We start from the raw sequence: 12,427 nt of genomic DNA on the forward strand, positions 1-12,427 counted from the left end.
AAATAAGTTTGTTCATTTTAAACATTTGATGTTTCTCATGTAGTAGTACGTTGTGTGATTTTTATAAGATCCTTGAAACTTAACTATCTTACCAAGTATATTACAACAGTTAACCTTTTGTCTGACTTCAGTCTTTCCCTCCTTTTATGTGCAGAAGCAGGTAAATAGGTCATCTGAAAACGAAACACTTGACAGTCCTATTTGTTTCATATATGATTTATTACCAAGTGTATCGTCCTTCTCTTGAAACTAGTCTAAAATAGAATCCTGCTGTTGAACAACAGTCCTAGTTAAATACCTTTAACGTTAGAATGTATACCAAGCATCATTCATCTCTACTTTTTTTTCTTTCTTTTCAATCCTAGTTAAATAACTTTAACGTTTAAACGTATGTCAGGGTTCATTCGCTCCTACTTCAATATTTTTCGCTATATTGTTTCAGAATTTTTGATAAACAGAAAAAAATTGGTTTGTTCTCTAGACAGAGGATGCTCCCATCGGATTGTCTTAAACATCCGTGGATTGCACCTAACTTTGAAGAAATTTCGAGGCAAAACCTTTCTTCAAAAGCTGAAAACATTGAGCTTGAGTCAACGCTTGACGAAAACAAGAACTATATGGTAAACTCATATACTCAAAATACAGGTGGCTTACTACAACAAAACCACTTTGATGCTAAAGTAGTTTCACCGGAAAATGTACGGAAAACATCATCTGAACAACAACAACAAGCGGCCCTTGAAGTTATAAATGTAGAAGAAGAAACAGAGCAGAAAGAACAATCTAGTGATATAACAGAGCGTAAACAACAGTTGTCTGTAATTCCTGTAGAAACAATTATAGATCAACCTTTCCTCCAAATTACAGCAAATTTACCAAAGTACCAGCCCTCGGTTGTTCCAGTGGGAAAAATGGAGGAAAATCAATTGTTACAGAAAATTATTTTTCTTCCCGAACAAGATGAAATAGTAGAGGAAAGGTTACCACCTCCTGGCGGAAAATTTCTACATGACTCCAAACACGAGGATGCTGCACTTTCTCTCGATACAGTGGAGAAACACTTTTCATCACATGAAAGAGAGTGTTTGCAAAAGTGCCAATTATCTGCATTACCAGTGGAAGCGATGAAAGAAGAAAGATTAGTCCAAAAGAAAAATGAGTTTCCTAAAGGATCATGGCCACCTGAAGAGATAACAATGAAACAGGAAGAAATGGATTCGTACAAGAACGAAATATCTCCACCACCAGTGGAAACAGAAGGCAATAAGCTACTGTTAAATAAGGAAAGGATTCTGAGTGAGTACAAAGTCTCTACACTTCCAGTGGAAAGAGAAGATAGCCAGAAATTGTTCGATGATATGATACCTAGACACAAAGTATCGATACTTCCAGTGGAAACAGTGGATGAAAAATCATTATCTAAACAAAAAGTATCGGTACTTCCAGTAGAAACAGTTGATGAACAGTCATTATCTAGACAAAAAGCATCGGTACTTCCAGTAGAAACAGTTGATGAACAGTCATTATCTAGACAAAAAGCATCGGTACTTCCAGTAGAAACAGTTGATGAACAGTCATTATCTAGACACAAAGCATCGGTACTTCCAGTAGAAACAGTTGATGAACAGTCATTATCTAGACAAAAAGCATCGGTACTTCCAGTAGAAACAGTTGATGAACAGTCATTATCTAGACACAAAGCATCGGTACTTCCAGTAGAAACAGTTGATGAACAGTCATTATCTAGACAAAAAGCATCGGTACTTCCAGTAGAAACAGTTGATGAACAGTCATTATCTAGACAAAAAGTATCGGTACTTCCAGTAGAAACAGTTGATGAACAGTCATTATCTAGACAAAAAGCATCGCTACTTCCAGTAGAAACAGTTGATGAACAGTCATTATCTAGACAAAAAGCATCGGTACTTCCAGTAGAAACAGTTGATGAACAGTCATTATCTAGACACAAAGCATCGGTACTTCCAGTAGAAACAGTTGATGAACAGTCATTATCTAGACAAAAAGCATCGGTACTTCCAGTAGAAACAGTTGATGAACAGTCATTATCTAGACAAAAAGTATCGGTACTTCCAGTAGAAACAGTTGATGAACAGTCATTATCTAGACAAAAAGCATCGCTACTTCCAGTAGAAACAGTTGATGAACAGTCATTATCAAGACAAAAAGCATCGCTACTTCCAGTAGAAACAGTTGATGAACAGTCATTATCAAGACAAAAAGTATCGGTACTTCCGGTAGAAACAGTTGATGAACAGTCATTATCTAGACAAAAAGCATCGCTACTTCCAGTAGAAACAGTTGATGAACAGTCATTATCTAGACAAAAAGCATCGCTACTTCCAGTAGAAACAGTTGATGAACAGTCATTATCAAGACAAAAAGCATCGGTACTTCCGGTAGAAACAATTGATGAACAGTCATTATCTCGACAAAAAGTATCGGTACTTCCAGTAGAAACAGTTGATGAACAGTCATTATCTAGACAAAAAGCATCGGTAATTCCGGTAGAAACAATTGATGAACAGTCATTATCTCGACAAAAAGTATCGGTACTTCCAGTAGAAACAGTTGATGAACAGTCATTATCTAGACAAAAAGCATCAGTAATTCCGGTAGAAACAATTGATGAACAGTCATTATCTCGACAAAAAGTATCGGGACTTCCGGTAGAAACAATTGATGAACAGTCATTATCTCGACAAAATGTGTCGGTACTTCCGGTAGAAACAGCAGAAGAAAAGTCGTTACATAGACACAAATTTTCGGTACTTCCAGTGGAAACAGTAGATAACCAGTCATTGTTACATGAAGAAAATGTATTATTAAGACATAAAATATCTCTACTTTCAGGAGAAACAGTAGATGATCGATCATTGTTTCATAAGGAAAAGGAATTACCTGGATATAAATTACCTTTACTTTCAGAAGAAACATTAGATAGCCAATCATTGCTTACTAAGAAAAATATGTTACCCAGACACAAAGTCTCGGAACTTCCAGAAGGAGTAAAGGAAAAGTCATTGTTTTATAAGGAGAATGTTTTACCCAGACATAATCGCTATCTCTTTCCAGTGGAAACAGAAGATGATCTTTTATTGTTTCATAAAAAATATATGTTACCTAGACACAAAGTCTCTCTGCTTCCAGCAGAAACACCAGAAGACTTACCTTTTTTACTGAAAAAATCAACTTTGTTTCCAAATCTACGACATCGAGAACTGCTGGAAGAGATTCCAGTGACACAAAACAGAACGTTCCTATCGCAAAGTCAACAAAGTTTAAGGTACGAGGAACTGCTGAAATTTATCACAGAAAGACAAGAATTGCCTCCAACTAGATCACTTATCGAAGAACACCATCGAAACTTCCAGAAATCAGCCAGGAAGCTCCAGGAACTGCCATCTTTATTTGAAGACTACGTACACTTCTCCAGTTTTGAATCCACTTCTCAGGGTGCAAGGACCATCTATATGAGAGACGAAACTGTACTCTCTTGTAACAAATCTAATTTGAACAACAAGCTAATGATCACCGATGAATCCTCTCTGAAAACCGAGATGCATAACATGCTATTTTAATCTTGTGTCTTCATATGACAAAATTTAAGAAAGTAAACAAGTTTCTATGAAGGCTATATTTTTCGTAGGAAATTCCAGTTTAGTTTCTGTCAACGGAATCTAAAAATATAAAATTAACTGCATTTTTCTTTTCATAGTAAGTTAAAATGAGCAGGTCATGTTCTATACTTGTAATTAAGTAATATAAAAGTTGTAGAATTAACTAAGAAGTTAATTTAATTTGAATCATTTAAGACTTAGGTATTATAAATTATATTTAAATTTCAAGAAATAATTGTTCTTGGAACAAAACTCACAATATTTTTAATTAATAATAATGCATTGAATTATTGAACGAAACTCGTATTTGTAACACAAGAAGTGCCAAAGAAAAATGTACAGTTGGAGACGTTTCTAGAAAACAAGTTGTCAAGTAGAAGCTTTTTTTTATGTTAGAAGCCCTATGCAAGAAATAATATGGAATATCAATGTTATTAATACTGAAACATACGAATTGATAAATTTTCATTGCTGTACAATTAATCTGTTATATTAGATTTATTCTCCTGTTGATAACACAGGTCTGCGATAGTTTTATTGTATCGAAATGTTCTACCATAATTTATGAACCCTGAATCGAAAAACTATGTCCAGTTTTCTCCATCGTGTACAGATTTTTCACAAAACATCGTATGAACTTTTACACAAGTTTATCATTTTCTTCGAATTCGAGTCACAATTTGGCATGTTTAAAATGTTGACAACCAATGGCTATAGATTTCTCTAGAGTTTAGACCAATTGCGACATGAGAGTCTTAACAATCATTGTAAAACCCACGATAACAGGCCGCATGGCGTGTCACTTTTGGACAGTATTTGTTTGCGCGTGCATTTTGATGTTATTTTTTTATTTTCAATATTATTTAGTAGTATCTATGATAACAAAAGGTTGTGTAAATGAGCCAAACGTATTCTGTTATATTTGTGATAAATTTGTCGTGAACTTGATCTAGGTAAAAACTTTTCTTTCCGATTTGTAAAAAAATCATTACATGATAGAAAAAAATTAATATTATTTTCGAAATATGCGTAGCTCAATTATGAATAACTTACAGGCGTGTATAATCTGTTTTATTAGATGACCCTCTGTAGTGAGATTATTAACACAGAGCTAATCTAGTATATCAAAGAGTATGATCTAATCTAAGCGTCAAGATTATTTCCATGTGGATAATCTGCTGTTTTGGGATTACTTCCACGTGAATAATCTGTTGTTTTAGGATTACTTCCACGTGGATAATCTGCTGCATCAAGATTACTTCCACGTGAATAATCTGTTGTTTTAGGATTACTTCCACGTGAATAATCTGCTGCATCAAGATTACTTCCACGTGGATAATCTGCTGCATCAAGATTACTTCCACGTGGATAATCTGCTGTTTTAGGATTACTTCCACGTGGATAATCTGTTGTTTTAGGATTACTTCCACGTGAACAATCCGCTGTTTCAGGATGTCTCCCAAAATGAAATTATCCTGTGTCGGGATTACTCCTATGGTAGTAATCTGTTGTATAAAGATCGCTATGAAGTTTGAAATAATTAAAGCAATAACTCAATTTGTGTGGCATAAGGTGTCACACTGTAAAGGTAGATTGTAACATGTCAGATTATAACATAAAACAATGGAAATTAGCTGTGTTATAAGCAAACACGAGTTGCAACCTACTGTTATGTTTTTAATTAATAAATTCTAATGACATAGTTTTTATATTAATTAATAACTTCCGCATAACTTGTACTTTATCTAATTTGCTTTCTTGAAAATATTTTAAAAATGTAATATTACCGGTCATGTCAACCTAGAAATATACATAGATGTTTCCAGCAATATAAAGCTGTAAAATAGGCAGGTTTCGGTATAGAGACTACAAAATTAATGTTAGTTGAAGCTGGTAATGTTCTGTACGATTGATGGTTAGTCACTTTACGATAATTTAGGCTATATTAAAACACACCTCGGTTTCGTTATATAGGCTACAAGATAAATGTTGTTTGAAGCTGGTAACGTTTTGCATGAATGATGACTGTCCACTTCACGATAATCATGACTGACGTAAACATCATTTAACTGAAGTAGATACATTACCTTTCGTTTTGCGTTGTTTTACGAGTCACTACCGTAACTGTGACTGTGGCTATAATAATTGAGCCCTGTGGGCTTGAAATAAATAACTTACAAAGTTTGGACCAAGTGCTTACATCTAGATTCTATTTGACCTAAGCAACTGTTTTTACTCTCCGAAATTCTATTACAGAATTATAAAGTATGAAAATTAAAAACGACTGAAACCTGCGACATTTCCAGCATTAGTATGATAAAAGTTACAAAATATCTAAGAAACTGTTTAAAATTAGTGAATATAATATTGGTATACTGCGTCATGGTAACGAAATGATAAAGGTAGTTTATTAAAAAGATCAGTAGACTGGTACAATAAAAGTAGCTTATTAAAAAGATCAGTAGACTGGTACAATAAAAGTAGTTTATTAAAAAGATCAGTAGACTGGTACAATAAAAGTAACTGTACAATAAAGGTAGCCTACTTTACAACTTACGAAAGTGGTTCGTAAAGTTTGCCAACTACACAAGGGAATTGTTCAGAAGATTTGACTGTTTCACACAGTCCATAAAACTGGTTAAAACAGTTATTTGACTACAAAACTCGGGTTTAACTGGTTTGATTAGTAACTCAGATAATTGATGTAATTAATGTTATTTATTACGCACCTCTACAAATTAAACTTTTACATCTTAAAAATATCATATATATTATGAACTTATTGTGAAATCAGGCATTTCGAGAAATGACTAGCATTTACACACATACACACACGCTCATATATATATATTTCAATTAAGTGTTTTTTAAAAGATTGAACAATACCAAAACGATATTTGTTTTAAAGTTCAGACGTAGGTTTTCCTTAACTGTTTCTTCATTTTGTTATTCAGGTATTTGGAAATGGTTTGTGGTTTTTTTAGATGCAACCAGTTTTGATCGCTTGATATTCCTTTGTTATTTCATTATTTTTGCTGTAGTTGTTTTAATTTGAAATAAAAACTAGAGCCTTAAAAACTTTATAATTTTTCTATGGAATTTTATTTCCTAACCCAAGTCACTGTAAAAACTATTTAAAAAATGATATAGTAGTATAATATTTTCAGTTTTAGAAAATTTGAAATTTAAACGCTGACTAAAATTATCTTATCAGTTAGCCATGATATAGTATTAATAAGAATTTTACAACAAATAGTCTTCTATTAATTAGCCAGAGGCCCGGCATGGCCTAGCGCGTAAGGCGTGCGACTCGTAATCCGAGGGTCGCGGGTTCGTGCCCGCGTCGCGCTAAACATGCTCGCCCTCCCAGCCGTGGGGGTGTATAATGTGACGGTCAATCCCACTATTCGTTGGTAAAAGAGTAGCCCAAGAGTTGGCGGTGGGTGGTGATGACTAGCTGCCTTCCCTCTAGTCTTACACTGCTAAATTAGGGACAGCTAGCACAGATAGCCCTCGAGTAGCTTTGTGCGAAATTCCCAAACAAACAAACAAACAAAAAATTAGCCAGACCGCGTAATAAAATACATGGCCTGGCTAATAATGTGTTTTAATACGCGCTAAACCCATACCAAATAAGAAAGTGACACTCGATGGTAATTAAAATTATTTTTAGGATTGCAAACCTATTATTTGGAACAGACTTTTACGTTGGAGAACCAATCAGATTCGTTAAGATATATAGTGATAGTTTTCCTCTCTAAATCAGTGTTAATAGCTTCCTTTTCATTAACGCCATAGAATTTAAATTAATCGTTTCTTTTAATCATCCCATGCAATCGGTACAGATATACCAAGTATAATTGTTTATGCTTAAATGTATAATACAATATCATTATTATTATGGCAAAGGGTAAAATGTGTCTCATTTCGAAATTAATGCTCCTCATCAAATATTCTACTAAATTAAAATCTTTCGTGTGGGGGCGCTGCAATAAGAAAATCCTTTATCAGGTAGTTCAATACAAGTATATTCTACATTGCTAGAAGTATATATTAAACATAGGTGATTAAAAAGTATATTAATCAACAAACCCGCCCTCCACCAGTGGCACAGCGGCATGTCTATGGATTTACAACACTGGAAACCAGGTTTCGATACCTATCGTAAGCAGAGAACAGATAGCCCATTGTGTACTTTTGCGCATAACTTCAAACAAGTCAACAAATCAAATTGACAGATTTTTCACAGTTTCTATGATCAAATAGATGTTTTGGTGAGTAACCAGGGTTTATTGCGGATCAAGGGTTTGAAACCATTTTGATCTCTAACTCCCCTTTGTAATTAACTTGTATACATGCTCGTCCCCTTCTAGTCTTAAAAGGTGTGTACCGTGAACAACTGTAGTAGAAAGTGTAATCAACCATCGTTATTTTACTATTATTTACGTTCTAACACGGTATTTAATATCAAAGCTATTTTACTAATTAAAAATCCAACGCATGTTTTAGAAGTGTAGGGAGCCTAACATTATGGCTTAATGTTTGTTTTTGAATTTCGGGCAGAGCTACACAAGTGCTATCTGCGCTAGCCGTCCCTAATTTAGTAGTATAAGACTAGGGGGAAGGCAGCTAGTCATCGCCACCCACAGTCACCTTTTGGGACTACTCTTTTTCCAACAAATAGTGGTATTGATCGTAACATTATAATGCCCCCACTTCTGATGTTTGATGCGGGTAGTCGAACCCACGACCCTCAGATTACGAGTCGAGCGCCTTAACCACCTGAACATGCCGAACCATAACTTAATGTAAAACGACTTAACTGTTCACAAATTTCGTATCTTGTATTTTGTGGAAACATGTGACGGCATGTTATTTAAAATGTTCCTTTTGTTTGTTACAATTATACCAAAAATAAAACATTTTATTGCACTAACAATACGTTCAGAAAAGCTTCAGATTTCAACTGTAATTATATTTAGAATTTTCATAAGTCACCGTTTTCATGGAGTAACGTTCAAAAACAAAACACTTAAAAGTCAAATAATTTATTAATGAAGTTCAATACGCGGGGTATCATACTAATTCCATTTTTTTCGTATGTCTTTTAAACCCTGCTGGAACTATACAGTACGAGTTATTAACTTTTAACCTTAAAATATGTTATTAACATTTAAAATAAAAACTAATTTCCGTGTTCATCGCACTGCAGAGAGGTATAAAAACTTAAGATTGAGAAACTAAAGAATGCTTTTAATAATATTCTATCACAGAGAAGTTTCAGTTCAATAATTTACCAACAGAGTCTCGTAAATCTAAAAACTATGTTTTATACCTATAAATTCATTTATTATTTTTCTTTGTTTTTGGAAGGCGGCGCTCGTATACTTCAACGGCCTTTGCAGATTGATAATGGTTTATTTGATTTATGGTTACGCATATACATACACCTTCGAGCATACTGAGTATTAACGTTTTTATTATTGTTATAAAAATGTTATAAATAATAAACGTTTTTATTATTGTTATTTAAGCCTTGATATATTATATCGCCAAAACAATAACTTTTCAGTTTGGAAAGAATGTTGTAAATATTCTCACGTGCTCAACGTCTTTGTTTTCCTTTTGAATTACCTTACAAGAAAGTGCACATAAATATCAAAAAACACTCATGTATAATTATAGACGGACAATTTCCTACGTTAAAATTAGTTTCATTTACTTACAAGCTTTCTGCCATCTTACAAAGACATTCACAGAAAAATGATACACACTAAAGGCTGAAAGTTCGCAAATAAAAACAAAGCATTTTAATGTAGAGAAAATGTTTCGGTATAACTCCATAATATAATTTACTTTATGTTATAAGTCTTAAAAAACAAAGAAATACTCATATTACTTTGAATTGTTTATATTCGTTATACATTGGCTGTTAATTCTCGTGAGTTGAAACAAAACGTATTTTTAATATGGCGATTAAGTTTATTCACCATTTACTAGAAAACAATAAAGAAAAGAGCGGACTTCAGTAAGGATTATCATGTTTCATGTTAATGTTAAAAAATTGAGTTATCAATTACTTCCAACCAAAACTAAATAATTACAGAGGTCTTAAATAAAAACAACTTAGTAAAAAATATAGATAATTCAGATATGCCTACTTAAGCAAGCACATGTAATGCCATAATGCAAAACGCAAAAAATAAAACGTATAATGACAACAAATTATTTATCAAATGGGTATCTACGCTATTATTTTCAGCCATAATCTCAAAGCTCTGAAAGGCAATTTTTATCATTCTGACTAAGTGTTTTTTAAAGGGATTCTAATTTCAGCCACCATGTCTAGTCTTTAAAGCGGATATCATATCACTTTCTATTGCAAGGTTGTACCCAATTCTCACTTACTAAACATTTATGACATCGTAAGAAATGATGCACATCATGAAACATTACTTGTAAGATTACATCTCGTCAGTAGTTTAAAATATTGAGGGAGTTTCTTTACCATGCAAAAGTTCTAAGACAATATTTCCGTTCTTATTATTAAATAAGGCATAAATGCTTTGGTGGTTTGCAGTTTTAGTAATTTGTAATGTTTCAGTTTGTTACATCAATATTTTAAATGTAAAATATTGATTTTTATCAGAAATTACGCAAATTGTCTTTCACAAACTTAAGACGTTTATGTATTGTTTGTTTTAAAATTTTGGTGCGAAACTACATAGGAACCACCTGCTCATAGCTCTTACTAGTTTTTGATTAGGTTAAAGGGAAAGAAACTAATCAGTCAAAAATATTTACTCTTAACTCCTGAGCTACTCTTGTTTGACAAAATAGTGGTATTTGACTGTCACTCTTATAGCTTATCGAAGGTCCTCAACTGCTGAGAGTAGTTTTAAAGCAACAGGGCAATATTGAAAAATTACCTTAAGACCACGCCAGGCCCACATATGTAAAGAGAAGGAAGACATTTTTCAATTGCTGTTTTTAAAACTAAGTTGTGTTTATGAAACACACTGGAAAAACGATTACGTTTCTTATGTTATAACACATTATTAACTTATATAGCGTAATAGATAAGTAAGTTGTGGAAGCGAAAAAACAATACTTCCAAACCCATAATGAGTATTAACTTTATATATAATCGTTACGTTTTATTGGTTTATTTGTTACGAACCACAAAGTTACACTTAAAACTCCGGTTTTGGTGTTATGACCCATCAAAATTACTGCTGAACCACTGGGGAGTAAACAATTATATTAATATATACATAAATATGCAAACATCAAATTATATATATTTATATACAAATGCTTTTTTAACAATACAGTAATAATCACACCACTGCTAAGTTAACAAATAAACAAATCTTCAAGAGTGTCGATTAGTTGCCTTGTTTATCCTGTACCTTGATATTCCATTCAGGAAGGATAAGACACTAACTTTTACAGGGTACAAAAACTTGTCGAGTCGGCCAAACATTATCCTTTGGTGAGTAAAATACAATGGCGAATTGACCATAAACCTTCCTTCACTGAGTAAAATACATTGGAGTCAACCAAACATCATCCTTCATAGAGTAAAACACATTGGAGTCAATCAAACGTCATCCTCCATAGAGTAAAATACATTGGAGTCAATCAAACATCATCCTTCATAGAGTAAACTAGAGAAGTACTCAGTAAAACACATACCTCCGCCACCCAACAATGATCGTGTTCAACTTTCACGAGATAGAAAAATGTGTCCGTATATTTGTCGTTATTAGTCGATATAAACCATTTTTAGTAAAATAATGAGGAATAATATAAAACGCACGTCCACCATGTTTCATCAAAATCCAATCTTTTTTTAACTGAATTATAGAGAAAAATGTTGTGAAAAATCGGTCCTCATGTTAACAGATAGGAATATTTTGATTTTCGTAATTTTGTTGTGACCTTTACCCTTCAAAACTAATCACTTCTAAATTGGGTCATAGTTCAAATGCATACAAACTTTCGTCGAAATCCGTTATCTGCTTATGAGAGTGAAACTATATCCTCTATCCATCTTCATTGGCAGAGGTAAATATATTGACGAGTTAACCAAAAAAAGCCAAGTTTCACAGAGTAAAAACCATTGACAAGTAAAGATTACCTCAGTGATTACAGCAGAGACCAGTAACTCTTGTTATCAAAAACAAAAGTGAGACAAAAATCTATTGCTGGTGTAAAATACATTTAAAAATTATGCAGATTCTCCATGCATAGTTCGTCAAACAAGATTCAAGTCCTCAACTTACTGTTAACGATTCTGTCTTGCGTCTTTTTACAGCAACGTGGTTTAATGATAGCGTCTCGAAATACATTCTAATACACAAAAAATAAGTTTAACATAAAAGTGTAAATATTTATACACAAACTCAAACTTTTCAGTCACGAATTTTCTGTGATGAGAAAATGATGATATTATTGGTAGTTATAAAACTAGCCTATAGATGGTGCTATAATTTGATATCACGTAATACTAATTCTAACGTCATCCACGACAAAATAAGTATTCGTTTGTAAATTAAATCAGTTGGTGCACAATAAAACTATCATATTGCAGCTATTGAAGAGTGAAAACCTTTATTAACCTTAGTTATACGACAAACGTATAACTTAATTTTTAATAAATTGTGTGAAGTCAGAGTAGCATTTATGTTTTATGTATGTATTTATGTTTTATGTAGGTGTATATGGTTGTAACCGTAGCGATCGAAAAAGTTATAATTAATCCTTTCGGATATATTCACAGAAAT

The 12,427-nt window shown here is 33.1% G+C and overlaps 1 protein-coding gene across 4 annotated transcripts in view; it reads left to right on the forward strand.

The window, feature by feature from the left end:
- The window catches only part of LOC143246404 (uncharacterized), a 38,143-nt gene extending 31,419 nt beyond the window's left edge, over nucleotides 1–6,724 (forward strand). For all 4 annotated transcript variants that reach the window (XM_076493049.1, XM_076493048.1, XM_076493047.1 and 1 more), the window contains one exon: nucleotides 482–6,724. In XM_076493049.1, coding sequence (XP_076349164.1) covers nucleotides 482–3,599 — 3,118 coding nt within the window. In that variant the 3' untranslated portion in view covers nucleotides 3,600–6,724. The remainder of the gene's footprint in view (nucleotides 1–481) is intronic.
- The last annotated feature ends 5,703 nt before the right edge of the window (nucleotides 6,725–12,427 follow it).

The sequence above is a fragment of the Tachypleus tridentatus genome, chromosome 3 (genome assembly GCF_004210375.1).
Source record: "Tachypleus tridentatus isolate NWPU-2018 chromosome 3, ASM421037v1, whole genome shotgun sequence".
In the NCBI taxonomy this organism is placed as follows: Eukaryota; Metazoa; Arthropoda; class Merostomata; order Xiphosura; family Limulidae; genus Tachypleus; species Tachypleus tridentatus.